A 27,320-nucleotide genomic window follows, 5' to 3' on the forward strand; every position below is an offset into this window, starting at 1 on the left:
GGAGTCAGAGCAACAAGTCCAAGTATGGAAATGCAACCTCTGTTGTTTAACAGTAGAGCCGCGCGGCTATACTCTATACATAGAAATTTTACGAGTAAAGCCGCGCGGCGATAATATTTAAACTCCTGGAAATGAAACCTCTGCTGACACGGGAAATAGTGGTAGTACGTGGATATGTCCACAGAAAGCACAGCATCAAGCTGTTAATCTCTCCTCAGTTGATTTCTATGGAGTTTGGTGAACCTATTCCTCTATTATTATTTCTGATGTATCATAAATTGTTGCTTAATTGTTGCATGTGCTTGTGTTTCATGTAGGTTCTTGAGTTGAGCTCAACACAAGGACCGGAGGTGGGTCTTTATTTATTCAGAAAGGTGCCGCACCATAGAAAAGCAAAACTTTGTGTCTCCTCCTCCAGTTGCTATTCTACCTGCCGGAATAGGGAATGATCTGGCTAGAGTTTTCTACTAATCTTCTGCTTGATGATGTCAGGTTTGTAGATAATGCTGTAAATTGAGAGAGGCAAGTGCATAGGGTTGCAAGACTAAGAAAGAAACTGTGTTTGTATAGTGCAGCGGCCAACGGCTTTATTTTCAAGCCATCAATATAGTTCTTAAGTCTCTTGAAGAATCGTTCAGCTTTGTAAATTTCCAAGCTCCCTACCAAAGCATCACATCTTTCTCAGTGTATTAAAAACACTTCCAATAACAGTTTTTACTGTCCTGGCGGAATTGGCCCTAATAGACATTATCTAATAATGAAAACAAAGGCATCTGTAGAAGATTTGTTTGACGAGCAAAACAAAAACAATGTAATGTTAAGTAACCTAGTAAGAGGATATCAGAATTTCACATTTCTGATGTCTTGCACATGATAGGAAGAAAACATCGCTGTGGACTAGTGAAGAATCATGTGTAGGAGGAGGAGTGGCCAAAACACCTCCTGATGGAAAATAAGCCTCTTCTAGCCGGCAATGACTCGGGTTTATCCTCAGATTTATTTTGAGGGAAGTGCCTATGAAAGGCATTCACTGCTCCTGTCACCCCATCTTCGCCATCCATGGCCTTGGCAATTTCAACAGCACGCTCTTTAACCTTTCAACCGAAAATAGTTATTTCTTTGTTAATTTAATTTATTCAGGTCCACACTAGGGATTGAAATAACAGAAAATAACCCCAGAGTTGTGACAAGTATTTGCACGTTGAAATTGATTACAAAACAATGTCAACTTCAATTAAATCAGTGCGTATGCATGTGTGATAATTTTACACTCAAGAAATGACAAATTATATGTAAATCACTTGGAAGTTTAAAAAGAAAATGGTAAATACCTTTGGATCTAACATGAAGCGTATGGCATCGACCAACTTTTCAAGCGAGAATTCATCAGCTGGAATGGGTGCAGGACCTACTCCTCTGGCATGCACCCTCTCCCCCCAAAATGGCTGGTCCCCGAAGAATGGTACAATTGTGGTTGGACACTAAAAAGAACACATAATATGAGCCAAATGAGTAACTGAACCATTTACAAATGTAAGACTCCCCAGGAATATAGCATTATCAGTTACCGCAGCTTTCAAACCAGCAGCAGTTGTCCCAGCACCCCCATGATGCACCTAAGAAATTTTTTCATATATCCAGTGAGAAATCTAGTTATCCAAGGGGGGAACAAAACAACAAAACGACAAAAAGGTGCATCAAGTTCATGTGACGTTCTGAACACCAGTGCAGTGAAATCCCAACCAAATTACAAAGAATTAAAAGCATTGAAATTTACCACAGCAGAGCATCGTTGGAATAGCCAATCATGGGGGCAATTGTCCACTAAATACACAGAATCACTTGGTTCAGCCACTGAGAAGAGAAACATATGAAGCCTTTCAGATGTAAAGAAGCATAAGAATACAATGTGCTTGAAAGTAATCTTTTTTTAAGAATCAAGGCCTACAATTACCAAGGCCACCCCAGCCTCGGTTGATGATGCCTCTCTGTCCAGTTATTTCCAGAGCTTGAAGAATAACATTGGTCATTTTCTCTGGTTCTTCAAGAGGCTAATACAATACACATAAATTTTTTTTAGCAAGCAAGACAATTTACCATTTCAATCAAATGTACAATCAAGTAACCTTAACTATGCAATTCATAGGTGTACTCTGCATGTATTAGACATGCCTCAGTCAAATTAGATATTGAACAACTGAACAACCAAAGGGTCGATTTGTCATCTGTCATGAATAGACCTCCACAACCTGTTCGTTGGGGACCAACATGAAGGTGGTCACTCTTTGGAGATTGTGGCTTTGGTTGATTGTTTTAATTGGGAAGGAACAAGTAATTTTTTTAGGGTAAGGACAAAACACAGCTACTCTGGGATAGAACTGGGAAAAGAATATTAAACATGAATAGAGAAAGCTGCAACAAACTCACAAGGCTACCAAATCCAATATAGACAGGCTGTTCACCAGCTTCAAGCCACTCCACAAGTGAATCTGGGGGTTCATAATTTGAAGCAAGGTCAAGAAAACAAAAACCAACAACATCAACCTTCGGTCCCCAATCTGCCAAACAAGTAAAATGTAGAGCATATCAGCAAATAATCAGCATACTGCATTCTCATTTGGTCAAGCTGGTCTAATTCTACCACATCAAATCATATTCCTGAGGCTTCTGCAATATTCAGCATACTATTGCTAGAACAAGAAGAAGCCCATGTAATAAGATATGCTTAATAATCCAAAACCACCATGAGAATTCTGAAATGACCATGTATCTCTATCATATCTTCAGCAAGAAATTAAAAATAAATAGCCTGGGTAATGGCAGAAGGCATGTTCTGTACTCTTTCTCCATATTAAATGAAAATATGACTTTAGTTTACTTTTAATGAAATAAATTACCTTGAAGATTCATAAACTAGTGGAGGGATCTAGTAGACAGTATATTGTGAAATTATTCACATACATTTTTAGCCAACGAGATTATCAACATACTTTAAAGTCCAAAACAAGTAAGAAACAAGGTGAAGAGTAGTAAGGAAATCCACAAGGAAAAAAATAGTAACAAGCTCTCAACAGATAGTAGCAACTGGAAGTCACTCAACACCTAGTGGGCAATGCATTAAAGTACTGTAAAACTAAAGGCAACCTCTGAGTAATACGGAAAGAAAGGCTGAAATTAATCTTCCATTATGACATTCTAAATTAACAGTTCAACTTAGCATAGCAGAAATCTGTGTCTTTACATCATGTCAATTCATGCAAAGTTTTCATCTGAAGGAAAAAAGATTCAAATATATGACCTTTAGGTTTGGGAACAAGATGAGGACTCCATATATACCCATAGGGCACGTCAGGAGGAGAACTATAGTATCCACTTAAATATGTGATAGGTCTCAGCTTCAGCATTTTCTTCCTAAACTCATTTATCATGTCTCGAATTCCTAGCCAAATTAATGCATCGACTATTTGATAAGATAGCTGGAAAGAAAAGAAAAATGTTTAATTACAAAATATAGGACTGGGCAACAAAAGCATCAATATAAATCAAAATCAGTAAGATTTATAAGTATCATATGACACTCACTCTATATCCAATTGGTTGCTTGACACGGGATAGAGGATGGGGGAATTCACTTGTAGGCCTAAGCAAAGGTAAATAATTATTAAGCAATTGATCAAATATGCAAAGTTGATAGGGAAGACAGTAAGCAACATGCAAACATGAAATAATACTGGATGCAAAAGGACCCTTTTGGTGCCTTTCCAGGGTCACTTGTTTCTCAGCACATTTAACATATATACATATGTGACGAAGAGCTCCTACATTGATAATCTACTGTGTCGTTGAGAAATATCTCATGAACAATGTACGATGAAACTGTTAATCAACAAATTAATCATTTAATAAAAAAATCAGAATTGGATTTTAACCCAGAAGACAATACTTACGTCCATGGCATTGTGAAAAATATATGAAGTGGTACTTTTAATGCCTCAGCAACATCAGAATGCCCTGGACAAATGTTTGCAAAGTTAAGAGTCTACTAAATGATATCAAACAACATAAAATTCATTCAGCTTTTGATATCAAGTTAAACAGTTCAGATATTTAATTTAAAAAGATCTTCTCGTTATTGTTATTTCCAAAGAACATAAACATGGAGACTTTTGGAGCATTAAGTGCTTCAGACAATGTTACCATGCACCCATCAATATTGTCAGAGGTAAATTGCCTTACACGTATCAATAAGTGAACAAAAGGTCTTAATTATTTCAATGGATAGAAACCACAAGCATACAAACACCATGGGCTCTTAGTTCTTAAAGTCAAATATTGTGTGTGGCCAATGCAATTTTTTTGAATAAGGCATTGATACTTGAAAACCCAAAAGAATATAAATAAGATGATGAAATCTAACCATATGCTGGTGGGTTGGAAATTATCGCATCTGCTTTAAATGGAACTTCAGAATCAGGATCAGGTTCCTTGCATGCAGGAAGTAAAGAAAAAATGATTTCCTTTATTTGATTTCGCTGAATTGATATTTCCGAAGGTCCTGATGGCAAGAAACCCTTATTCTTGACCATATCTGTATAGAACAAATACATTACATCAAGGCAAAACTTATAATATGCTTACATTTTCTTATAAACCATAAGAACTAGTATCTCAAATTTAATACATAAACAAACTCATTTTATGGACCAACATACCCAAACCCCCCACCCAATAAAGAAAAAGAACATAGGTGTATAGCAAGAATGGAAAACATGTCAAATTATCAGCAGAACAAGCCATCAAGCCGGTGCAATGTTTTAAAGTACAAGAAACTTCTACTGTTTGAAATTTTTAAGGCAATCCACATTTGTGTGTTTTTGAAGGAATGCACAGAAGCCTGAATCTTCAGTTCCATATATCCAAGATTAAAATGATTCAAGCAAGCAGCAACTAAAACCTCAATGTCAAAACAAGTTTATGAGTAGACTTTTTACAAAATATATTTTTTAGCAATTACCAAATGAGGGAATAAGCAGACCAAACACTCATAAAAAGTACACAGGATATTAAAAAAAATAAAAGGTTAGAAAACAAACTCTGCACTTACAACCAGCAAGAACTTTTGGATCTCCACCTAAAGGAAAGAACTCTAACCCAGCAGTAAGGACGAAATCTTTGAAATTTGCATGAGTTGCTAGCCTAACCCTATGGCCATATTCCTGCAAGTAAAATAACACATCCATCAATCCACATAAAATAAGGGATAAAGTTCCAAGATCACGCAAAAAATATGCTCTATTCTCAAAAAATATTATCGCCTCAGAAGTTTCCATAACAAAAAGTAAAACTCTAAAATTACTCAACTAATATCCAGCGTTGGTAGTGTCATATAAGAACATCCAGGGTTAAGTAAATGGATATGAGCTACTTCAAAAAGTTTCAAAGAATACAGAAATCAATGGCATGCAACAGTTTCAACAATAACCAACAGGTACAATCCCAGCAATAAATCAACAAAGCAACTGAAATTTCAAAACAGCAAGAGCTGGCATTTCAATTGATACAACAGTAGAGAACGCTTAGAAAAGCAGGCGTGGGAATGTAGCCAGCAAAAATATCACAAATTCACTTACAATTAATGTCAACATTCCTAAAGATTGTACATAAAAAGTCATGAAAATTTCACTGATAAGTTCTGAAAAGCTAAAAGCGCATAAATATAGAACCTGCAAACGTTTTCCAATGGCAACAAACGGTTGCACATCTCCTCGTGTACCGACAATAAGCATTACAATTTGCAGTGGACGTACATCTAGAACTTCAGCTTCTGTTTCACCAGAAGAAGGTTTTTCACCACAAGGTTCACTGTGAACAACTCCAGTTCCAAAATCCAGCTGCTGTGGTTTAATATCTCCCGGAACGTCAAACTGTACAGTCCCGTCATCTTGAACTCTTGCCAGGCGGTTTATATATTTACGCTGCATAAGTGTAAAGCAGTGATAAATCCTACAAATTTCAAGCACCAAAATCTACAAAACATAATTAAATTCGAAAAATAAGTAAATTTTTTGCATACCTTCTTTCTAAAAGGAGTTCTGTGGTCGAAGAGTTTGGCTAGAATCGCAGCCAATGACTGATTATGAGTCAACCTCGCGCTTGCAGTGAGCTGAATCGAACTAGAACTCGAATGCGATGATGTTCCGACGGCCGATGATTCTCCAGACGTTCTCTCTGTTTGCAAATCCCTCTCAACAATCCCTACGCAATCCACATTTTTCCAAAAAATCAAAATATAATTACGGAAATACTTCAATAATAACAACGATAATGATGAACAAAAAGGCGAAGAAACCTGAAGAAGCGGTGGCATTGTCGACACTCGGAGGAGGGACTTCGGCTTCGAAATACACAGAAGTGTCGCTGGAACTACCGGAATGGCTTCGGCGATCGTTGGCTGAAGACTCCGCCATGGATATGGATTTGTAAATTGCAGTGAGAGATTCTCAAGGTTAACGATGAGAATGGGAAAGGTATCGTAACGTCCTTCTGGTTAGAAGAGTTGTTGTCGTTAACCGTTTAAGGCATCAAAAAGCGAAAAGGAGAAGAGATATTTTATTACCACCCAATTATTTGTTATTTGCACTCCATATTAATTTTAAGGGTTAATCGTTTTATTAATCCTTGAACTTAGACCTGATTTGCATTTGAATACCTCAATTTCCAAAATAGTTCCCGTGGTCCTTTAACTTTACTTTCGTTAGGATAAATGGTTTTGCCGTCAATTTTGTTAACTTTTTTTGTTAAATGCAAGGGCAAAATGGTATTTTTATATTAAAACAAAAAAAATGAATAAAAAATCATATCTTTAAAATAACAATAAAATCAAATCAAATAAAAAACCAACCAAAAAAAAAAGAAAAATCAAGTTTAGGGGGAGTAGAAATCGGGATAGAAGGGGAGAAAGAGAATTTATTTTTAATTTTTTATTCATATTTTAATCAATTTTGATACAAAAATACCATTTTGCCCCTGCATTTAACAGAAAAATTGACAGAAGTAACGATGAGACTAGTTGTCCAAACGAAAATAAAGTTAAAGGACCACGGGAACCATTTTGGAAATTGAGGTACTCAAATGCAAATCGGGTTTAAGTTCAAGGACTAATAAAATGATTAACCCTAATTTTAAATATAAATAACCTATTTTACTATTGTATATAATTACCATTAAGAACAAAAAATATTTAAAATTAAAATTAAAATTACTCACTACACTCCACATATGTTCCTGCAACCCTAGTTAGACGTTTTTCTCAAACCATCATATTCTTATAACCCTAACGTGGTTTATACGTTTAAAAATATCTTGTTTTATTCATAAAGGGTGAGATTAAAGTTAGAGAGGCTTCGAATGAGGTATGAGTTTATTTTTTTTAGCGTTTTTCAAGTTTAAGATTTCATGATGGGCGCTGGTTGCATTCAGCACATTAGTACCGAACGCGATAGGTATTTTCGGTGGGATGCCATCAAAACTTTGCACATATTTCGGTTGTATTTGACCGACCGTTAACTTAAGATGCGGTGTAGATCCACTGTAACATGGAACAGTGTTCAGTGGTGTACTACCGAACTTTTACCTGTAGTTCAATGGCAATGAATCAAAATATATTTATTTTTTCAGAAATTTATTGTCGACTACAAATTTAATGCAAGCTATTTTGACCTTACTCCCATCGAAGGAACAAAAAGAAGGTGACGTCCTTGCTGAAGGCAACAATATGGGAATAGAATATGTAATGGACTATAGTCATCAATTCAAAACTTATTCAGTAATTATTTTGAGTTTTTTTAGTTTGAAATCTTTTTAACTATTATTAATATTTCAAATTTTAACGTTAAATAACATGAGTTTTATATGTAGATATTCAATTGTTGATATGCATTACTTAGATAGGCTCGTGCACCTCTCAGTCTCAGTGGAGGGTTGAGGAGAGGTCACCTGGAGGACCAAACGGTTGGAATTTGCAAACTTGGACACGTCTCCCACTGAGAGGGCGCCAAATACGATGTAATAAACCCAAACGGCCCGACCCATGAGTTTTTCACGGGCCCGGTTAACACCCGACTGAATTCGAATTCGAACCCTCATCAGAAGTGAGTGAGAGTGGCTTCTAACAGTCCACGTGTTCTCACTGTGCACTCAACACCCATAGCCAAACACCTACCTATCTTTTCTCTTCTCTTCTCTTCTCTTCTCTTCTCATCTTGTATGCTGTCGTTTACCTCTCAGTCTCAGTGGAGGGCTCATCAGAGCTCGGGCAATGGCGGCTGAATCCATAGCAATGCTACCCTGGACCATCTCCTCCTCCATTCCCTCCGACCACAGGCTGCTGCCACGTGGAGGACTCTGCGTCTCTCACAGTCACAGCTCTGCAGCACCTTCTAGAAACTGCGTGGTTGCCAGATACTCGTCGACACAATCTTCGTTGCTCTTCTCCAAGGACTCGCTGCGGAAATGCTTGCGGCCGCTAAAAGCGTTGGTGGCTTCCGAAACTCCGGACGTTCCTACGACGCCGTTTACTGGCGATGATAAAGTTGGAGTCTTGTTGCTCAACCTTGGTGGCCCCGAGACTCTTGACGATGTCCAACCCTTCTTGTTCAACCTCTTCGCAGACCCTGTAACTTCTCAAGCTCTGATATTTTTTTTCTTTTTCTAGTTTTAATTACTGAATTTTAACAAAAGGCCATTAATTTGAATTTTGTAACTTTACTGTGCATATCAATTAAAGTTGTTGTATTGAAATGGTGATTTTGAGTGTATGTAACAAAATGGGCAGGATATCATCAGACTGCCAAGATTGTTCCGTTTTCTTCAAAAGCCATTGGCGCAATTTATATCTGTTCTCAGGGCACCAAAGAGCAAAGAAGGCTACGCCTCAATTGGCGGTGGCTCTCCTCTTCGACGAATAACTGATGCACAGGCATGACCTCTAATTTTCTCTTCACATCCATTGACTAAGTTTTCTTAAATTGCATGCAGATTGTAGAAAGAGTAGTGCTTTAAGCTTAATGGAAATGCTATCTAGTCAGAAATTCATTGGGTACCCTTTTCTTCCTTCAGGCGGAAGAGTTGAGGAAGGCTCTTTGGGCGAAGGATGTCCCGGCAAAAGTGTATGTGGGTATGCGTTATTGGCATCCATTTACTGAAGAAGCTATCGAACAGGTATTTCTGGTCAACCTTAATTCTGATTTTCAAGATATCCGTTAATGATATCGAAGCTAATGAATTATTTGTACTTTGAAAAGTAAACAAATCTATAGCTTATGTTGAATCATTCTACATCAACTTTAGTTCACAAATTACTCGAAACTTGTTCTTCTTTCTTTATATACGATGCCACCTGATTATAGTAGTTATTCTGCACTTTTGTCAAGTTTTAGTTGAAAATCCAATTCAACAGGTAACCTGCAAATTTGTTATGTGGCATTTAGGTTTTTGATTGTGCTCTATCAATTCTCAAGCTAGTTTTGTGAACCAAAGTTCATGGATCTTCTTGTTGGTTTCAAAACAATTTTGTAGATAAAAAGAGATGGAATTACAAAGCTTGTTGTCCTTCCACTTTATCCACAATTTTCAATATCGACTAGTGGTTCAAGCCTTCGGCTTTTGGAGAGTATATTCAGGTGATGTCTAACTCTAGCCCTGTGTTTCCTTATCATTGTCCTACAGTATAAGCTTTAATTTGACCATATAGTTCGTTGGTTTATCAGGGAGGATGAATATCTAGTCAACATGCAGCACACAGTAATACCATCGTGGTACCAGCGTGAAGGGTACATAACGGCAATGGCAAATTTGATTGAAAAGGAGCTTCAAAGTTTTGATAGCCCTGAGAAGGTATTGTTAACTTCTTTTTTCACATTGTTAAAACTTGTTTTAGGTGGCAAATGGCTAAGATTCAGGTTCATGGAAATGTGCATTTTAGGTAATGATATTCTTTAGCGCACATGGGGTGCCACTTGCATATGTGGAAGAGGCTGGCGATCCATACAAGGCAGAGATGGAGGAATGCATAGATTTGATAATGGAAGAATTAGAAAAGAGAAAAATAACTAATGCATACACCCTTGCCTATCAGGTGCGCTTGTGCTTTTAATTTGATCTGATTTAAATGTCTCCTCATTTAGAACTATCTATAGGTAAATTTCACTTTGACGTGGATAATAGAATACAATATTGGTAAATCATCTTGTTCTTCAAGAAATGCATCAGAAAGTAATCCTACACAAAAAAGAAAACTAAAAACTATTTCAGAACAGGAAATAATAATAACTCCTAGGAAACTTAACTTCACTGGAGGTCTGGTTTTTGACTTGCTCTGATAGGCCTCTCAAGAATAGGGATAGGTTTTTCAAAGATCATCTACAAAATAGTGGAATACTTGTTATTTCATGTGAGATTTTTCTGATTGTATTCTATTTTACTATCTTCTACATACATAATATATTATTCATGACATGGTTGATAGTTAGTGAATGTTCTTACAGAGCAGAGTTGGACCTGTGGAGTGGTTAAAGCCTTATACCGATGAGACAATAATTGAGCTTGGGCAAAAGGGAGTTAAAAGGCTGCTGGCAGTCCCTATAAGGTAATTGTTGTCAGTGTTTTCTCTCTCTGCGCCCCCCCCCCCCCCCCCCCCCCAAAAAAAACACCAAAAAAACCACCATTGATAGCTGTATATTAGCTGCACCATGTACGGATGCAAACCAGACAATCATATGTATGAATTGTGGAACTTAGTTTTGTGATTAAAGTTTGATGTTTGATTCACAGCTTTGTCAGTGAGCATATTGAAACTCTAGAAGAAATTGATGTTGAGTACAAAGAATTGGCTATGAAATCTGGTATAGAGATTTGGGGGCGTGTTCCTGCACTAGGATGTGAGGCCACCTTCATTTCAGATTTGGCAGATGCTGTGATTGAGAGCCTGCCATATGTTGGAGCTATGGCAGTCTCTAATCTTGAAGCTCGACAGGTAAACTCACTCCTGAACAATGTTGTGTCTTGTGTGTGTCTTGCGTGCGCATGGGTGTGTGTGGGTGGCAGAGAGAAGCTCGCGAGGAGTAACATGTTTTGTTTATTTGTCCCTGCTGTTTTTTTTATTGAAAACCCATCTTGAATAGGTCCTTACTATACTTTGTGCTTGTCTTTGGATGACGTTTGGGTATTTTCTCACAGCCTTTAGTACCACTTGGGAGTGTGGAAGAGTTGTTAGCGGCCTATGATTCACAGCGTAGGGAGTTACCAGCACCTGTGACAGTTTGGGAATGGGGTTGGACAAAAAGTGCCGAGACATGGAATGGAAGAGCAGCTATGTTGGCGGTGGTTGTTCTATTGGTGCTAGAAGTCACCACCGGAGAGGGGTTTCTGCACCAATGGGGCATATTGCCCATACATCGCTGAATCTAATCCCCCTCCCCCTCCTCCTCCCTTATCCTTTTTATTCTTCTTATTTTTCCTTTTCCTAAATGTACCTATTCATAATATGAAGCCGTTTTCTTCTTCTTTTTTCCCCATACATGTTTTATGTTACATTACATACTAAGGCATTTGAGTCCCTGCTTACATGATCAAATATAGGCTGTTGAGGTGCAGCACTTTGTGTGGAGGCAAAAGTTGAAAATTTGTATGATATATATATGAGTGGTCCTGTAATCCTTCTGTTCACAGCCTCGCACAATGTTAAGTGAATTTTCATGTGGTGGTAAGTTTTGTGCTCTCCTTGGCAGTTTCTTCTTCTTTTCATGTACAAAATAATCACAAAACATATACAAGGCCCAGCCCACAGATAAATTTTGACCCAAAAAAAGAAGAAGAAAAGCCCACGGATAAAAGCCAGTGGACCATAAGTGTAACACTAACTCCAATGGGGCCCACGGGACAGTGACGTGTCCTATCGAGGTCGCGTGTCCTCTTGGGCGCGCGTGCAGCGAAAGCTGATACTGTCTTCTTCTGTCTGTTCCTGTCTCGTACGGCTTATCCTCTTTGGCACGTGAATTTCCCGTGCGTGTTCAAAGATGGGGCCGCCTTCTGCAGGACGGGACGCATAAGCTTTAGCCACGTTGAAACGCGCGAACAAGCGAGCGTATCAACACGTGTTAATTTCACCCGCGTGCGCGCCCCACATTGGAGATTCAATTTCAAAGGGAGAGGCGTTTTGAATATTAGAAACCGAAATAGAAAAAAACGCTAAAAAGGTAAAACGTTTCGATGACTCACTCAGTCATTTCAGTCACTGATAAATGCTCTCTCTCCCTCTCTCTCTCCTCTGTCTTTCTACTGAGGAACAGCTAGTAAAGCACTCACATTTGATTTTTCTACGCACACAGAGGTCTCAGCTGTGGTGTGTGCTCCGACGTCGTTTAGCTCATCCTTCGGTTCCGGTTTGATCCTTCTCCATTCTTTTTTTTTACCTGATGCTCTCAATTCAAGTGATTTTTCAATTATTCATGTGTTTGTGGAAATTGTACAATTTAGCTTTGCGTCATGGAAAATGAGTTTAGCGCTGGGAAACAAGAAACACAAAAGAAAATAAAGAAAATTTGGTGGGTCTAGCTTAGTGCAGGGTTTGGGTGTGTGTGCCAAAAGATCAAATAAAGCAAAACTTGGACGAGAATGATGCTTACTTAGTAAACCCATGTGAGAAATGTGTATAATCACCCAGGCATTGCTGAGAACCTGAGGTTCTCTGTAACTGTTTAGCTTAATAAGAAGGCCATGAATGCAAATTGCAAAATGATTCTCTTGTTCTGTTTGTTCCTTATTCTGTGAATGGCATGCGTTGGGCTACTTGAATTCAAATTGATTTTGAAGTTTAAACATTTCTGTGAATGGCATGCGTTTAGCTTCTCTTGCTATGCTTATTCTTTAATATGCAAATGGCATTTATGCTTGTACCTCACTGCCTGTGTTTTAGGTGGAGAATGTTAGTACAATTTTTGTTTGCCGCATTCCTCGTAATAGTGATTCACTATTTCAGAGTAGTCGAAATCCATCTTTTGCCCTTCAGCTATCATTATGTTGCTACTCATAACTGTATTAACTATATGAGTCATGACTTGCTGTTTAGTTAATTGGATATTCTTCCTTAACATATGCAGGTTATTCTGTGTTGAAATGAGACTGAACATAGTGGAATAAATACAAATTTCATGTGAAAAATGCGGTCCTAGAGTTTGGAATTGCAGCAAGATTTCTTTTTGAAAGCTTAAATGTCAGGAAGCAAAGTGTTGCTAACGTATAAGCGAAAGCGGCAATCAAGAACAGATCCTGTACAGGGACATGAGTGCCATAATTCACTTTTTGTTGCTCCCGATGATACTTCTTTAAGCAAACCACCAGACTTGCAAGATCATTTGATTGATAAGCGTTCATCAGAACATTATAACAGAAATTTTGCGGTGAGATTTTAGAAAGTTGGAACCTGTTCACTTTTTTTAGTTTGTTTCAGATTTATGTAGATAATTTAATAATCCATCCTTCCCTATTTTTCCTCCAATAATTTCGTTCTTGAAAAAATACTGAAAAGAAAAAAGGTTTTAAGGGATTACCAGATACCACCAGAATGTACCCTATTCAACAGACCTTTGAAAGCGTATCTAGTTGAGATGAACATTTCGATTTGGTTCTTTAATTCAGGTTTCTACAAAGATCTTCTCTTAGTTGTCTTAGACCTATAATTTATTTTTAAGGTCATTGCTATATTCTGTCTCACCTGCCTCTTTTTCTTGCAGGTGTACCATGTATGTTTTGTGTGCTGTGTCGGGGGTAACCTGAAGCACTGTGGCAAATGCCTTCAGTCGTATCATCTCCAATGCCTAGATAAGCCCCATAAGGAAAAGAAACACATTGAAGTATCTGGCACAAGACAAATACCAATTAAAACCTTTCCAACAAGTCTTGATGAGGTTCCCACCCAAAGGGATCCATATGGGAATAAGTCTAGTGGCAAGAAAGTTGGCTCATCTTCAAATGCTAATGCTGGAGCATTGGTTGATGATAATAATGTTGGAGGGAGGTTAGTTTCTCAATTGGTGATGAATTCCGCTGTAATTACTGCTGATTTTGTCAGACAAAAATCATCATCATCAGCAGCAGCATTTGAAAGAAAAAGCAGCTCTGAATGTGATGGTAGCTCGTCAAGATTGAATATATCAAACTTAGAAGACACTGATTCATTCTCTAGAAATAAGTTAGATGAATTAGGTGGTGATTCAGCTGCGCAAAACAAGTTGACCACCCCATTGATTACTTTCTGCCGAAGGAATAAAAGAAAAAAGGATATGGATGAGTCTAATATACAAAGGAAATCACTGCCTATGGAAAATAGCTGCTCATTGATAACCAAATTGAATAATTCTGTTTGTACTAATACCAGTTCTTATGAAGAAACTTCCCCTGAAAACTGCTCAGTAGATCATGAAGCAGATTTGAAGCACTCCAGAGAGGTATGTAATATGAAGCCTATCTTTTGTCAATTTGGAAATCATGTATCTGCCTATGAGCACAAACACAATCATGTGAAATGAGAATTAGAAAATAAGATGCGACATGGAAAATACATTCTCGTTTACATGTATTCTATAATATTAATAATACATATGTATAAAAACAAGGTCAGAATAAAAGGTGCATCATTGTTAGTGGTTAGTTGTCCTCGAGTGGCTGACTGACTCCACTATTATGTGCATTCTTAACCTGATACTTCATTTCTGTATGTAATTTGTAATCACCGATCTAATTTCTTTGCTACAGATCATTGATTTTACATATGCTCATGCTGGATCTGCTGCCGCTGGAACTAAAATGTAGGTTCACATTAACTTCAGAACTTATTGGTTTCTTATATTTTAATTGCTTACTTCATTCATCGGGACAGTTTGATGCATGAAGAAGAACAACTGCATGATGAGGAAAAGACAGGCAGTGATGCCTTACAACAGGCTGGAAAAGTACTTGGCCAGAGTGCTCAAAGTGCAATGGATGTTGAAGTTCTTTGCATGGATCATTTAAGAAAAAGTAGTGATACTAGAGACTCCTCTTCTGAAGCTGTAACTCTATGTAAACCAGGAAAAACCCATGCATTGATAAGAGATGAAGCTCAAGTTTTATCAAATGATGATCTTAAAGCAACAGAAACCCCTCATTTAGGCAGATCACTTCCTTATTTGGACTTGTTTGTTATACCCACTGGTAGGACTTCATTAATTTCTAGGAATGCATTTGAACCAGTAACATTATCATTTCACATTGTGTTTAACTTACAATACTTTATCTAAAGAATTCTTACTAGCAGATTCATGTGGCACTGTGGAATGCAATGTTGACTTAAACTTGAGTTCTCAGAAGCAACCTGACCTGTTTGCGCCAAAAACTATGTGGGACTCCTTGGATTCTACTAGCAGAAATAATGCCACTGTATTGCAGGAACTGTCTCCTCCAGAAATGTCAGCTGCGAGAATTGAAAGAGTAGAAACTCATGCTTCAAGGTTACACAAAGATGCATTTGAATTTTTAGAAGTTGGTGACAGCTGCAAAGATGATGATAAAGTTAGTCCTCTATTTTCCAAGGAAATTACACCAAAAAACCAATGTCTGCAGGTGAGTTTTATAAGTCCTGTTGTTTGAAGTTTTGGGGATGATTTGGCTGTCAACTAATCTTATTTTACTTTTCATGTTTGGAATTGATTCCAGCTATTTTCAGAAGAAAAAACCAGTGAAAATTTTCACCCAGTGACAAAACAGCCTGTGGCGGCAGCTTCTATAGCTTCAGAACAAAGAAAAATTCTTCTGTTGGGAGGCAAAAATAATCAACCAGAACAAGAATCTCCTCTGTTACTAGGTCTATCCTTACCAGAAAACCCTTTAACTGCAGGATGTGCAACCAATACCTACTTCAGTGCGTTTCCCTTCTTGAACTCTGTCATTGAAACCAGAGAATTTATCCGAGATGCAGCACTCCAATCTTCCTCGAGCCATTTATCATCAGTATTGAGACACAAGCATATGCAAGATAGCATTGCAAGCCGAGCAAGAGCTTTCAATGAAAGGAGTAGTTTTCATGACAAATATAAGCCATATAGTACCATGTGGTCTGAAGAGGAGTTGGATTTTCTATGGATAGGTGTGAGGAGACATGGAAGGGACAATTGGGATGCTATGTTAAGGGATCCAAGATTGCACTTCTCATCATGGAGAGTGGCATGGGACTTAGCTGAGCGGTGGGAAGAGGAACAGTCAAAACTTTTGAGTGGCATATGTGTTCCTCAATTCAAGTACTCGATAGCACAAGGCAGTTCTTTGGACTACCACTACTTCTTGGGTCCAAAAACAGGAATCTGGAAAGAAAATACAGCAGATGAACCTGGACTTTCATTTGGCAATGTTGATGCTTGTAGAGGAGGTAATGCCTGGAGGAGGCCACTATTCCAGCCGGCTTATACTTGCAATAATGGCAATGAACACCTCCAGAGGCCTATTAGTTACACAAAGAGGACATCTCATTTTGGTTTCCGAAGGGAGAAGTATGACGAGGATGAATTTAGTATTTTAAGTAGAAGTAGGAGTATGGCAAAGGGCAATTTACTATCAACTAATGGCCCCACAACTTGCGTTGGAGCAAAGGGAAACTTGCCCCACTGGCTCAGAGAAGCTGTTGTTGCTCCCCCAGTGAGCCTGACAGAGCCAACTCCGCCGTCAACTGTTTCATTGATTGCTCATCCAGACATGTTGAATGTCACCCATCCTGATTTTGATTGTCAGGAATCACATTTTGTACCTAGGAATGAAACGCGGTTTACAATGGGTGTTTTCAGAGAAAACAACCTACAGCCATTAAGTACTAGTCCTCTTTCCAATTACCCATCAGGAATAGGACTTGGAGGACTCAGGATGGCTAATCTGAGAAGGGATTATTCTCGTCATGGGGGTAAGCAAGAAGACTTGATTGTTATAGACAGCGATGCTTCTTCTGAAGAGACTATATCTGATGATCGTAGTGCTAGGGTGTAGCTTCAAGGTAGCCTGGCTGGGGGGTGAAACTCTGTTTGTTTATAGGGGAAGTATAGAAAGGTGTGTGCAGAGTTTGTTAGTCAGGCAATTTGTAAATGCAAGGAATGTATGGAACTTGTCATTGAATGTTCTATGCTTATAAGAGAATCTTTCTCAGATACGTGCTGTCTGGGCTAAACCCGGCCACAAATATTTTATTTTGTGGCGGATCCACTTTGTTGGTTTTCTTGTAGTTTAAGGCTATCTGTATTATAATCTTTCCTAGAACAAGAACAATTTCTTGTAGTTTAAGGCCTTTCCTAGAACATGAACAATTTCTTGTAGTTCAAGGCTCTCTGTATTATAAGTCTTTCCTGGAACATGAACAGGAATCGGGAATGCTTGTTAAGTGAGAATATTCAATAGCCGTTGGATTAAAAGCACTGATGATCCAACAACTATTCTCAATTTTTTGGTGTATCAACATCGGGAAACTTTTTACTCTGATTTTTGGGAAAGTTTATGTCTTTTTTTGTGGGGTGCACCGTGCATGATTAGGAAAATATTGAAAAATAAGTAGGCAGGGCTCCTCGTGCTCAAACTGCATATAAATACCACGTCAAAGATACACCCATCTCACATTGCATGCTCTAACCCTAGCCCTAATACTTCATCATATTTTTTTGTCAAATCAACCATGAACCTATGGGCCAGGATCACCCTTGTCACCTCTACTGCCTTTGCATTGTGTATCGTTATTTCTTTATACATTCATCCTTTTATCCCTAACTCTGCTATAACTCGTGCCTCGCTCACTGAGTTCAGCGTCACCAACAACACCACCCTCCACTATAATCTTGCTCTCAATATTTCCCTGCGAAACCGTAACAAATATTACCGCACCTATTACGATAATATTGAACTCACAGCTTCTTACAAGAACCAGGCATTCGGTACGGTGAATTTGAACTCCTTCTACCAAGGTGTTAAAAATACTACTGTTTTGACACTCTCGTTCAAGGGGCACCAACATGGCTTGGTGAATCTTTCCAATGTTACATTTACTGCCGGAACTCATTACCATATTGCTGTCAAGCTCTATCTTCAAAACGTCTTCTTGGTGTCACCTACGACTACTTGGTTTATGGGTTCTCCGCAATCGCGGTCGGAGTTTACATGTCACTTGCAGGTTCCTTTGGTCAATTACATTGATGGTGAAGCCTCCAACATCACCACCAAGTGTGATTCCGATTTCAATATTTTCTTATGAGTTTTCTTACTCTTGGTTGTTTTTTGTTTTTTTTTTTGTTTGGCTTGGTCCTACTTAATTAGTTAACTAGGAGATAGAATGCTATAGAAGCTGGAATATTGTGAATCAGTTTACCGATGGCTGGATTTTATGACAGCAGTTTAATTTTAATAATACTTATACCTTTTTGAAAACCAATCTTATCGTGGTTGGAGATTTTGTGAATACAAACCAAACATGCCATAATGAACTGAGATCTGAGACAAAACTGGGGAAGCAATTTAAAAGTTCGGGGTATCAAAGAAAACTGATATTTAAAATGATGCAGATTCAATTTCCATAGAGAAATCAATGCTTTCCTCTGTATGATCTTTCATGGTTTCACTGGTAGAGTGCATGAATGTTGTTTCATCTTTGAATGACTGAGGCTCTTGGAACTTTTCTAGGCATCTTTGAGTGTTTCTCAATCCTTCCAACTCTGTTGATACCTCTTTCATACTAGGCCTCTTTTTCCCATTCAACCTCAAACACCTTGTTGCTAGCTCAGCAATTGCTCCAACATGCTCCATCTCTGCTTCTCGAACCACTTGAGGATCCAAAATCTGAACAAGTTGGTTTTCCCTTGTCAATGAAATGAAAGAAGCAACCAGATTTTCCCCGTCATCTTTAGCAAAAGAAAACGGGGTTTTCCCAGTTAATATTTCTACAAGTGTGACTCCAAAGCTGTAGGTATCACTTTTATCTGTAAATTTACTAGATTGGAAGTACTCTGGATCCATGTACCCAAAAGTTCCCTGTACTTCTGTGGTTAAGTGAGTTTTGTCAAGGGGAACTGATTTTGAAGTCCCAAAGTCAGATACTTTAGCACTGTAATTATGGTCTAGAAGAATGTTAGAAGACTTGATGTCTCTATGGAAGATGGGGATTGAAGCTGCAGAGTGCATATATGATACTGCTCCAGCAACTTCACAAGCGATCCTGAAGCGATGTTCCCATGAAAGTAATGGTGTTTCAATGTGCTTCTGCTGGATATGATGGGAGAGTGTTCCGTTCGGAATATATTCATAAACTAGAACTGGAACCTCAGTCTCCAAGCAACAACCCAGCAACTTCACTATGTTTCGATGATTAATTTGAGTTAGAATGACAACTTCATTGATGAATTGCTCAATCTGATGTTTGTCTATTGCTCTTGACCTTTTAACAGCTACTATGGTACCATCAAGTAGCATCCCTTTATAAACTGTGCCATAGCCTCCTTGCCCAAGAAAGCGGCTCTGGTTGTAGTTATCTGTTGCTCTTTCCATCTCCTCTGCAGTAAATAGTTTTGCTTTGCTGCTACTTCCAAAAGATGAGATTTTTTCTTGCAACAAGAATCCCCCATTTTGCTTGAAAAATTTCTCCTGTTGGGTTTTGATTCTCCTTCTCTTTAGGCATTGATATAACTTGTAGCCTGAAAGGAACATGCATATGAAAGCAAGGCCTATGCCAATACCTGTTATGTAAATGAGTAAAGAAAGAAAACCCATTAGATTATTTATGTCAAGTTGAAAATTGAATTACCAGATTGTACTTGTACATGGTTTTCGTTAAAACCTTTTCCTTTAAACTTATATTTAACAAGAAGACATGGAAGATAGAGATATGCACCTAGCAGTGTAACCAATTTCACCGGAAACTTTTTGCCACCACGAATGCAATCGACGTATTCTAGGTATATCCCATCTGCGAGGGAACTATCAGAAGTGGGGCATCTCTTGCTTTTTAGTGGAACAAGAACAGGCGTATTAAGATCGATAATGATGTCCTGTGACAGCATATTTGCCACCGTTATACTTTGTGTGTTGACCCCAAACATCCCTCCAATTGATGCAATTGTGTCATTCTTGGCTACTATATATGTCAGCAGGGAGGTAATCCCATCTGCAGTTTGGTTTTCACTCGGACAAGCACATCTCACAGGAACCGCTAACACTGCTCCCACCGGAATATTTTCAGGGTCGTAATAGTTCTGACTTATCATAGCCTGGCATGTAGTCAGGCCTTGGTAGGTGTCATTGGCTGTCTTGAAATATGTGTCGTTTTTTTTCACGGTGTAAGGAGAGAAGTGCTGGAAGATATTGCCCGAACATGAACAAGAAACTGGAACTACAATCAACTTGTTGCTTGGAATCTTGTCACTTGCTGAAACTTTGTTAATTGTGGCAATCTCAGAGGCTTCAGAGCCAAGCAGATAGGCTATGCTGCTGGCGGTGTCATGAGGTGCTCGCGATCGGAAGGTGACAAAGGCTTCACATGACTTCACACTAGCATCACAGAGGTACCCTTTTGATATGGCAGGGTTACCAGAGCAGTTCCACAGTGTGCTGCCGTTGATGTATGCCTGCTGAGTGCGTGCTGGTTGATAAAATAGGGACAAACACAAGTATGCATAAAGGACGGAGAATGAAAATAGCTCCATATGTATGGGTTGGAGTTGATGCCAAACCAGGGATGAGTTTGGATATTTTTCTCATGGAGATTAGACATAACAAAGCATGGTTTGGCATGAACTTTGCTATTGGTTTCCAAACTTAAGGTCAGCAATATCATCAAGGAAAATGAGCTAGTCAGAATTGTCAGCTTGAAATCTTGGTTTTCGATGTTATGTCTCTTTCTTGGGATGGTATGTGTCTCCTATCAAATCAGTTTTTTGTTTTATTTTTAATCTTCAGCTACCACCTCATAAGAGAATTCTAGAGACTCACGACTTCATCTTATTTAACTATCACATGGTCAAATTGGTCTTGAGCACGGCAACCTTTTACTTGCTCAGCACGGCAAACGTGCACCTTTGACAATGAAACACATGTTTATGTACTCCAAGACATGGATAAGATTTTTAAATGATAGAGTCAAATAACAAGACATCATTTATATTATTTTTTTGGTCAGAAAGTAGGATTTCATTAACATGCCAAAACGCGGCCACCAAAACGAAACCAAACAAAGGAAAAAGTCCCAGACAGACAGGACAAGCAAAGAACCAAACTAAAAGCAAGCTGCAAGTAGCCATAACACAGACGTTGCAGAGCTGCTCTAAACGTCGCCACATGCAAAAAGCCTCCATGCAAACTAAGGGTGAGGGCTGGGTGATGCGGACATCATTAGTTAGTTTCCTGTTTTATTAGTTTCCTAGATTCTCTAGTTTTCCTGATTTCACTAGGATTTTAGTTTCCAGATTTTTAGTTGGATTTGATTTAAGTTTCCTAGTTTATTTTTACTTAGTTCCTTGGTGGATTAGGATTTCTGTTTTAGTAAGGGATTTTTATCCTATTGTCTCTAGGTTTTAGTTTGCTATAAATACCCCCATGTAGTTCTTTAAAATTCAGTTGTTGAGACATAAAGAAAAGCTTATTTTCCAGAGATTGGAGACTACTTGGTGTGAAGCCAAACCCCTGGTGTGAAGCCAAACCCCTGGAGTGATTCCAGACCTATCCCTTTTGTTCTATTTTCTGTTTTCCATTGTTTTCGCTTCCGCTAAACTACCTAAATACTCAATTCACCCATATCCTACATCAAATTTGGTATCAGAGCCAGGTTTTTGTTTTCTTGGGTTCAGAATTTTCGAGTATTTCTTGTTCTTCACACTGTGTGTCAATTGATGGCTCCGACTAAGCCTGGAAAGACAGACGAGCCAGCAACAGACTTTGAATGTCTGGTTCAGATGATGGAAACCCTATCAAAGCAAGTAGCAGATTCGGACGCTAGAGTGGAACGTCGCCTTGCAGACTTAGAAACAGCTAACCAACATGATGAAGCAAGTGTGAATGGAGAAGAGAGGAATCATGAGCGACACCGTCATGATAGAAGGAATGATCGAGACGCAGAGAGACACAATTTTCATCGTGGCTATGAGCAAGACCCTGATGAAAGGGTGATGAGATCAGTGAAAGTTGACGCTCCAAATTTTGATGGTGAGCTAAATCCTAAAGCACTCCTCGACTGGTTAGCCACCATGGATCGCTACTTTGAGTGGCATGACATGTCTGAAGCTCGAAGGGTGAGATTTGCTAAGATAAAATTGGTGGGTCAAGCTGGATTGTTTTGGACCAATGTTGAAACACAACTAGAGAGAGCTGGTGAAGAACCAATCATCCATTGGGGTGAGATGAAAGAAAGGTTGAAGCAGAAATATCTACCATTATCCTATCAACAGAGTTTGTTGGACGAGTGGCAAACTCTTCGTCAAGATAACATGCCAGTTGCTGAATATATTGCAAAATTTGAGGAATTCATGTTGTGATGTGACATAAGGGAAGATCGAAGGATGACTATTTCTCAGTTTAGATCAGGACTTCGTCCAGAGCTTCAAAAAGAATTAATTCCGCATACTGTGAATACTTTAGAGAGGGTTTTTCAGATGGTACAAGAATTAGAGAAGTATTTAAAGTTGTCCAATGTAGTCAAGCAAACTGATTCTCAAAGATCTGATTGTCATGTTGGCACATCTGTGACTCCAAGTTCTCCAACATCTATGACTAATTTAGTAAAAACTGCCAAGGGAAAAGGAGTGCTAGTTGATACACGCGGTGGTGGAACGCAAAGATGTTACAGATGCCAAGGTTTTGGACACTTTGCTGTCCAATGCCCAACGAAGGAGGCAACAAGAAATCTGTGTGCACACATCAACGAACAAGCTGACAATCAAGGCGAATTCGAGGAAGATATTTATGAACCCCAACAACCTGATGAAGATTGTGGAATCGACTTTGAAGTCCCTCATCCAACATTAGCAGTAGTAAGGTGTACTTTGGCTCAACCTAGGAAGGAAACTGAGGATTGGCGTAGGACTTCCATTTTCCACACTTACATCAAGCCTGGAGATAAAGATTGTAAGGTGGTCATAGATAATGGGAGTTGTATCAATGTTGTATCAACGCTGATTGTTTCGCGTCTTGGTTTGTCACCCGAGAAGCATCTTGTGCCATACAGAGTAGCATGGATTGACAATACATCTTCTATCCCTGTTACCCAACGATGTCACGTTCCTATACAGTTTTCATCTTACAAAGATCATGTTTGGTGTGATGTGGTGGATATGGATGTGAGTCATATTCTCTTGGGAAGACCATGGATCTACGATTACAACGTTACCATCTTGGGTCAAGAAAATATATGTTCGTTCATCCATAAAGGAAAGAAGATCATGATGAAGCCACTTCAACCCAAGCTCATGAATCAATCTATACCAAACGAAGAGGAGCAAGACAAAGTAGGTAAAACCAAAGCTCTACATATCATTACGCTTAAAGAATGTAAGGAAGATGCAGAAGTTCATAGTCAAGTGGAAGTTAGATCAGATTTTCATAGTACTCAGATTACAAAGGAGAACCTGCCGCACATTGATCCCGACGTTTTGGAAGGTTATTACAGTTTTATCTCGCCGGAGTCGAGATCTTTTCAGCCAGAGGGAATTGATGCGGACATCATTAGTTAGTTTCCTGTTTTATTAGTTTCCTAGATTCTCTAGTTTTCCTGATTTCACTAGGATTTTAGTTTCCAGATTTTTAGTTGGATTTGATTTAAGTTTCCTAGTTTATTTTTACTTAGTTCCTTGGTGGATTAGGATTTCTGTTTTAGTAAGGGATTTTTATCCTATTGTCTCTAGGTTTTAGTTTGCTATAAATACCCCCATGTAGTTCTTTAAAATTCAGTTGTTGAGATATAAAGAAAAGCTTATTTTCCAGAGATTGGAGACTACTTGGTGTGAAGCCAAACCCCTGGTGTGAAGCCAAACCCCTGGAGTGATTCCAGACCTATCCCTTTTGTTCTATTTTCTGTTTTCCATTGTTTTCGCTTCCGCTAAACTACCTAAATACTCAATTCACCCATATCCTACATCACTGGGTAAACCATCCTTATTCAGAATGTGCACCAGGGAAGATGGGGTCGCCTGACCCAAGTTTCCTTGTTCATCTTCACACGAGCCAAATTCGCAATATGATCTGCTACAACATTTGCTGATCTTGGACAACAAGTCCAGCTAGAAAACTCAAAGTTTGGATGGCCAAGTTGGTCCCGAATCCTACATAAGAACGGGTACAACTCCCACCTACCACAACTAATGTTGCCATTGATCCCACGCACCACCTCCAGGCAGTCATCATTTATTAAACAAAGCAATCAACGCGTTCTCTGGCTACAGTACGAAATTGTATAAAAATCTGAATTCTTTATCATGAATGAGTTTACTTAAAAAATAGACCAATTAACAAGTTTATTTACATCTCCGTAGACTGCTATTCAGCCATAGTTCCATAGTTTCAACCCTATAGTTCAAAGCATAAGATTGAAAAGAAGGCCTGAAGGCACATCATTGTTCTCTCCACCTCCTCCACCACGAGGAAGGAATATTTCCTCGTGAAGGCGGCGGTGTGAGGAGGTCTAACATGGTTTGCTTCTCATTTGGGGTTAATGGAACACCTCTAACAAGGTTCAGCGCCATGATGTGGACATTAGTCTTTTGCCTGTGCTTTTTATAAGCCCAAATTCCTGCAGCAGCACCAGCAACCAGAAGCTGTTTCCCAAATGCAACAGTAAGATGTACAAATTAACATTTAAATTACAAATATAAAAGTTTTAACTTCTTTTATTGAAGGTTCTTCAACTGACCGGTGATAGCCACAAGGCTGCAGTCTGCATATCAAACTTTGGGGCATAAAGTACGGTCTCCCCAAAATCCTCTTCAAGCTTCTTATAAATCTCTTTGTCACTCTTCCCAGCATGAATCTCATCACGAATTAACTGCACAAATAACATATGCATTACCACTACTAGAAAGCAATCAGAGTGATTAGAGAAAGGCAAATAGCATAAGTTGAAATTGGTATTGACTGGCAGCAAATAACCATTATGTTACAGTAGGTCCTTAAAAAAAATAACAAAAGTCATTTATGAAACAAGATTAGCAAATATCTCCATCTTCTTTATGCAACATAATGATAAATGCAATACCTTTCTAAGCAAGATGGCAATATCTGCTTGTGAATCTTCAATGGACTGGCTTCCACACTCAGTGCACCGAACATTGTGACTAATGTTTCGAGCCCGGGCATTCACCACCTGAGTCTTCTTCACCGGGTCCTCTTCGCTTCCCATTGTTCTATATCGGCCTCAAGATCTCAAACCTATCATAGAGCACCCAAACACAACCATTTGATTTCTCAGTGAAGCATTTCATCAAACAGTTGCCGCATTTGTTTTTATAGCTTTTCAAAAGAATACAGCAACCATTCGATGAAGTATATGAACCCAGCTAAGCAAACTGCAAACTACCCCATTATGAAAAATGTATGAAATTGAGTTCAATTATAATGATTGGAGGTTCATGTTTGTTTTCGGTGGGAAAACTGAGTTATATGTTAAGAAATGAAGAAGAAAGAAGAGGAAGGAAGGCCAGGCGTACCTAAGGCTGAGGTGCTGTAGCACTCAGTATACTTGGAAGGCTTCCCAAAAACGTGTTTCTATAATACTCGAAAGCACTTTCAACTATTTATTTCTGCAAAAGTTATTGTGCTCAACCTAACCCAACCTGCCATGCTGACTGGTCAACAGCCTGCAAAGTCAGGCCCAAGTTCATCAATAGCTTTGTTTTGATGGGCTAGCCCAACATGGTCGAATACACCAATCTACATTAGAAATCTTTATCAGACTGGTTTGATATTCTAATTCTAACTGCTCTAATGTACGGGAAGGATGTTCAAATTCGGGTGCAATGCAAGGGTAAAATAAACAACTTTGGCATACTGACCTAAGTTCTAACCTAACATTTGCTTACCAAACTGGTTAGTTAAGAGTTAAGACGATGGAATAAAAACTCACTTATTCAAGATTTTCTATGAGATCTGGCACAAACAAAACTTATTAAATAGGAGATATATGAACAATTGAAGCGGTGAGGGTGGGATTTCAACAATCCATATTTAATTTAAGGATTAAGAAACATATTCTTACTTAAATACTCAAAAGTAAATGCACAATGGGAATTACTGCAGTCTGTAGATGAGCTTGATAGACAATTCCAGTTCTAGCTCAATAATGGCAGAATAAACAAAGATGGCAGCAGTTATAATCAGAACACTATATGATAAAGTTATCATCATCCCTCACCACCAAATGATGTTTGTCTGAGAGAAAAAATCTGAACACACATGGATACCCTAACCCTTTATCTGAGAGAGAAACCCTAATCCAGTCAAAATTGAACCCCAAATCAATCACAAATTGAACAAAAACAAAGAAAACAAGTTGGAGTCAAACATTGAATCCAATAATCATAGAGAAAAAAAGGAAAGGGATAAGAATTTGTACCGTCGTTGGAGTCGTTCCTGGTTCGTTCGTGCTTCGTCGGCGTGGGTCGTGTCTCGTCAGCGATGGTCTTGGCTCGTCGGCGTTGGTCGTGGTTCGCGTTGGAGTTTCGAGCGTGAGAATTTCCAAATAACGTGTGTACGTTTATAATTTATATTTATAGTGTAAAGCCGTGCGGCTATAATGTGAAAATATTGTATTTAAAGTGTATAGCCGAACGGCTGTACTTTTATAATTTCTATTTATGGTGTATGACCGCGCGGCTATACTTGTACAATTTCTATTCACAAAGTATAGCAGTTCGGCTCTACTTTTAAAATTTCTATTTATAGAGTACGACCGTGCGGTTATACGGTTAAAATATTTTGTTTGAAGAGTATAGCCGTGCTACTAAACTCTTATAATTTGTGTTTAGAGAGTATAGCCGTGTGGCTATACTTTAAAATATTATCTTTTTCACCAAAGAAACCATAATTAAAATATAATTATTAATTAAAGTAATTAAAAAATACTAAATATTACTTAATTATCTATATATATAAAGCAAAAGGTAGAGAATGGTGAAACATTCAAAATACCAAAAAATACCCTTGGTTAATCCATACATTAAGAATTAAAATTATTAATTAAATGAGGATAATATGGTAAATTCACACTTTTTCATATTTAAAATTAA

The 27,320-nt window shown here is 38.5% G+C and overlaps 6 protein-coding genes across 12 annotated transcripts; 3 read left to right on the forward strand and 3 right to left on the reverse strand.

Annotated features, from left to right (window-relative positions):
• Positions 1 to 545: 545 nt before the first annotated feature.
• LOC110760401 (sterol 3-beta-glucosyltransferase UGT80A2-like) lies at positions 546 to 6,578 on the reverse strand. Of its 2 annotated transcripts, none has more exons than XM_021962656.2 (14): positions 6,350 to 6,578; positions 6,074 to 6,255; positions 5,724 to 5,975; positions 5,105 to 5,216; positions 4,418 to 4,588; positions 3,948 to 4,011; positions 3,583 to 3,640; positions 3,299 to 3,476; positions 2,428 to 2,558; positions 1,949 to 2,051; positions 1,778 to 1,854; positions 1,569 to 1,616; positions 1,332 to 1,481; positions 546 to 1,094 (listed from the first exon to the last, which is right to left on the reverse strand). In XM_021962656.2, the coding sequence occupies exons 1-14, from the start codon at positions 6,465 to 6,467 to the stop codon at positions 909 to 911; spliced, it is 1,830 nt and encodes a 609-aa protein (XP_021818348.1). In that variant the 5' UTR covers positions 6,468 to 6,578; the 3' UTR covers positions 546 to 908. The 2 variants fall into 2 exon arrangements, with proteins under 2 accessions (XP_021818348.1, XP_021818349.1); XM_021962657.2 differs by having other exon boundaries at positions 1,955 to 2,051; positions 6,350 to 6,577.
• A 1,629-nt stretch (positions 6,579 to 8,207) lies between these two features.
• LOC110760402 (ferrochelatase 2) lies at positions 8,208 to 11,672 on the forward strand. The gene is made up of 9 exons (XM_021962658.2): positions 8,208 to 8,674; positions 8,834 to 8,977; positions 9,118 to 9,219; positions 9,577 to 9,680; positions 9,768 to 9,894; positions 9,983 to 10,135; positions 10,545 to 10,645; positions 10,831 to 11,032; positions 11,236 to 11,672. Exons 1-9 carry the CDS (start codon positions 8,318 to 8,320, stop codon positions 11,458 to 11,460), a joined length of 1,515 nt encoding a protein of 504 aa, XP_021818350.1. The 5' UTR covers positions 8,208 to 8,317; the 3' UTR covers positions 11,461 to 11,672.
• A 284-nt stretch (positions 11,673 to 11,956) lies between these two features.
• On the forward strand, positions 11,957 to 17,299 carry LOC110760400 (uncharacterized). Of its 2 annotated transcripts, none has more exons than XM_021962654.2 (7): positions 11,957 to 12,440; positions 13,158 to 13,457; positions 13,791 to 14,504; positions 14,812 to 14,864; positions 14,936 to 15,249; positions 15,338 to 15,657; positions 15,751 to 17,299. In XM_021962654.2, the coding sequence occupies exons 2-7, from the start codon at positions 13,269 to 13,271 to the stop codon at positions 17,065 to 17,067; spliced, it is 2,907 nt and encodes a 968-aa protein (XP_021818346.2). In that variant the 5' UTR covers positions 11,957 to 12,440; positions 13,158 to 13,268; the 3' UTR covers positions 17,068 to 17,299. The 2 variants fall into 2 exon arrangements, with proteins under 2 accessions (XP_021818346.2, XP_021818347.2); XM_021962655.2 differs by having other exon boundaries at positions 11,962 to 12,440; positions 15,353 to 15,657.
• A 332-nt stretch (positions 17,300 to 17,631) lies between these two features.
• On the forward strand, positions 17,632 to 18,316 carry LOC110760424 (NDR1/HIN1-like protein 3). Its single transcript, XM_021962686.2, has one exon. The coding sequence runs from the start codon at positions 17,744 to 17,746 to the stop codon at positions 18,314 to 18,316; it is 573 nt and encodes a 190-aa protein (XP_021818378.2). The 5' UTR covers positions 17,632 to 17,743.
• A 274-nt stretch (positions 18,317 to 18,590) lies between these two features.
• LOC110760403 (putative wall-associated receptor kinase-like 16) lies at positions 18,591 to 20,903 on the reverse strand. 2 transcript variants are annotated; one of them, XM_021962660.2, is made up of 2 exons: positions 19,946 to 20,903; positions 18,591 to 19,748 (listed from the first exon to the last, which is right to left on the reverse strand). In XM_021962660.2, the coding sequence occupies exons 1-2, from the start codon at positions 20,754 to 20,756 to the stop codon at positions 18,610 to 18,612; spliced, it is 1,950 nt and encodes a 649-aa protein (XP_021818352.2). In that variant the 5' UTR covers positions 20,757 to 20,903; the 3' UTR covers positions 18,591 to 18,609. The 2 variants fall into 2 exon arrangements, with proteins under 2 accessions (XP_021818352.2, XP_021818351.2); XM_021962659.2 differs by having other exon boundaries at positions 18,591 to 19,790.
• Positions 20,904 to 24,489: 3,586 nt separating this feature from the next.
• Positions 24,490 to 26,781, reverse strand: CCMH (cytochrome c biogenesis protein family). 4 transcript variants are annotated; one of them, XM_088255259.1, is made up of 5 exons: positions 26,648 to 26,781; positions 26,447 to 26,522; positions 25,292 to 25,464; positions 24,950 to 25,081; positions 24,490 to 24,854 (listed from the first exon to the last, which is right to left on the reverse strand). In XM_088255259.1, the coding sequence occupies exons 3-5, from the start codon at positions 25,433 to 25,435 to the stop codon at positions 24,651 to 24,653; spliced, it is 480 nt and encodes a 159-aa protein (XP_088111385.1). In that variant the 5' UTR covers positions 25,436 to 25,464; positions 26,447 to 26,522; positions 26,648 to 26,781; the 3' UTR covers positions 24,490 to 24,650. The 4 variants fall into 4 exon arrangements, with proteins under 4 accessions (XP_088111385.1, XP_021818358.1, XP_088111384.1 ...); XM_021962666.2 differs by lacking the exon at positions 26,447 to 26,522 and adding an exon at positions 25,743 to 25,892 and having other exon boundaries at positions 26,648 to 26,772; XM_088255258.1 differs by lacking the exon at positions 26,447 to 26,522 and adding an exon at positions 25,743 to 25,965 and having other exon boundaries at positions 26,648 to 26,769.
• Between the last annotated feature and the right edge of the window lie 539 nt (positions 26,782 to 27,320).

The sequence above is a fragment of the Prunus avium genome, chromosome 6 (genome assembly GCF_965620075.1).
Source record: "Prunus avium chromosome 6, drPruAviu1.hap1.1, whole genome shotgun sequence".
Lineage (NCBI taxonomy): Eukaryota > Viridiplantae > Streptophyta > Magnoliopsida > Rosales > Rosaceae > Prunus > Prunus avium.

What these genes read in the sequence shown, in the direction of transcription:
- LOC110760401 (XM_021962656.2), bottom strand. Translation starts at nt 6,467, where the DNA reads ATGGCGGAGTCTTCAGCCAACGATCGCCGAAGCCATTCCGGTAGTTCC. An exon ending in CAATGCCACCGCTTCTTCAG is followed by an intron (nt 6,256 to 6,349) that starts GTTTCTTCGCCT and finishes TGGATTGCGTAG; the next exon opens with GGATTGTTGAGAGGGATTTG. An exon ending in CCATTGGAAAACGTTTGCAG is followed by an intron (nt 5,217 to 5,723) that starts GTTCTATATTTA and finishes TTTTACTTGCAG; the next exon opens with GAATATGGCCATAGGGTTAG.
- LOC110760402 (XM_021962658.2), top strand. Translation starts at nt 8,318, where the DNA reads ATGGCGGCTGAATCCATAGCAATGCTACCCTGGACCATCTCCTCCTCC. An exon ending in GTTTTGATAGCCCTGAGAAG is followed by an intron (nt 9,895 to 9,982) that starts GTATTGTTAACT and finishes TGTGCATTTTAG; the next exon opens with GTAATGATATTCTTTAGCGC. An exon ending in CATACACCCTTGCCTATCAG is followed by an intron (nt 10,136 to 10,544) that starts GTGCGCTTGTGC and finishes ATGTTCTTACAG; the next exon opens with AGCAGAGTTGGACCTGTGGA.
- LOC110760400 (XM_021962654.2), top strand. Translation starts at nt 13,269, where the DNA reads ATGTCAGGAAGCAAAGTGTTGCTAACGTATAAGCGAAAGCGGCAATCA. An exon ending in ATTTGAAGCACTCCAGAGAG is followed by an intron (nt 14,505 to 14,811) that starts GTATGTAATATG and finishes TCTTTGCTACAG; the next exon opens with ATCATTGATTTTACATATGC. An exon ending in CAAAAAACCAATGTCTGCAG is followed by an intron (nt 15,658 to 15,750) that starts GTGAGTTTTATA and finishes AATTGATTCCAG; the next exon opens with CTATTTTCAGAAGAAAAAAC.
- LOC110760424 (XM_021962686.2), top strand. Translation starts at nt 17,744, where the DNA reads ATGAACCTATGGGCCAGGATCACCCTTGTCACCTCTACTGCCTTTGCA.
- LOC110760403 (XM_021962659.2), bottom strand. Translation starts at nt 20,756, where the DNA reads ATGGAGCTATTTTCATTCTCCGTCCTTTATGCATACTTGTGTTTGTCC. An exon ending in GAAATTGGTTACACTGCTAG is followed by an intron (nt 19,791 to 19,945) that starts GTGCATATCTCT and finishes TTTACATAACAG; the next exon opens with GTATTGGCATAGGCCTTGCT.
- CCMH (XM_088255259.1), bottom strand. Translation starts at nt 25,435, where the DNA reads ATGGGAAGCGAAGAGGACCCGGTGAAGAAGACTCAGGTGGTGAATGCC. An exon ending in TTGCCATCTTGCTTAGAAAG is followed by an intron (nt 25,082 to 25,291) that starts GTATTGCATTTA and finishes TTATTTGTGCAG; the next exon opens with TTAATTCGTGATGAGATTCA. An exon ending in CAGCCTTGTGGCTATCACCG is followed by an intron (nt 24,855 to 24,949) that starts GTCAGTTGAAGA and finishes TTTGGGAAACAG; the next exon opens with CTTCTGGTTGCTGGTGCTGC.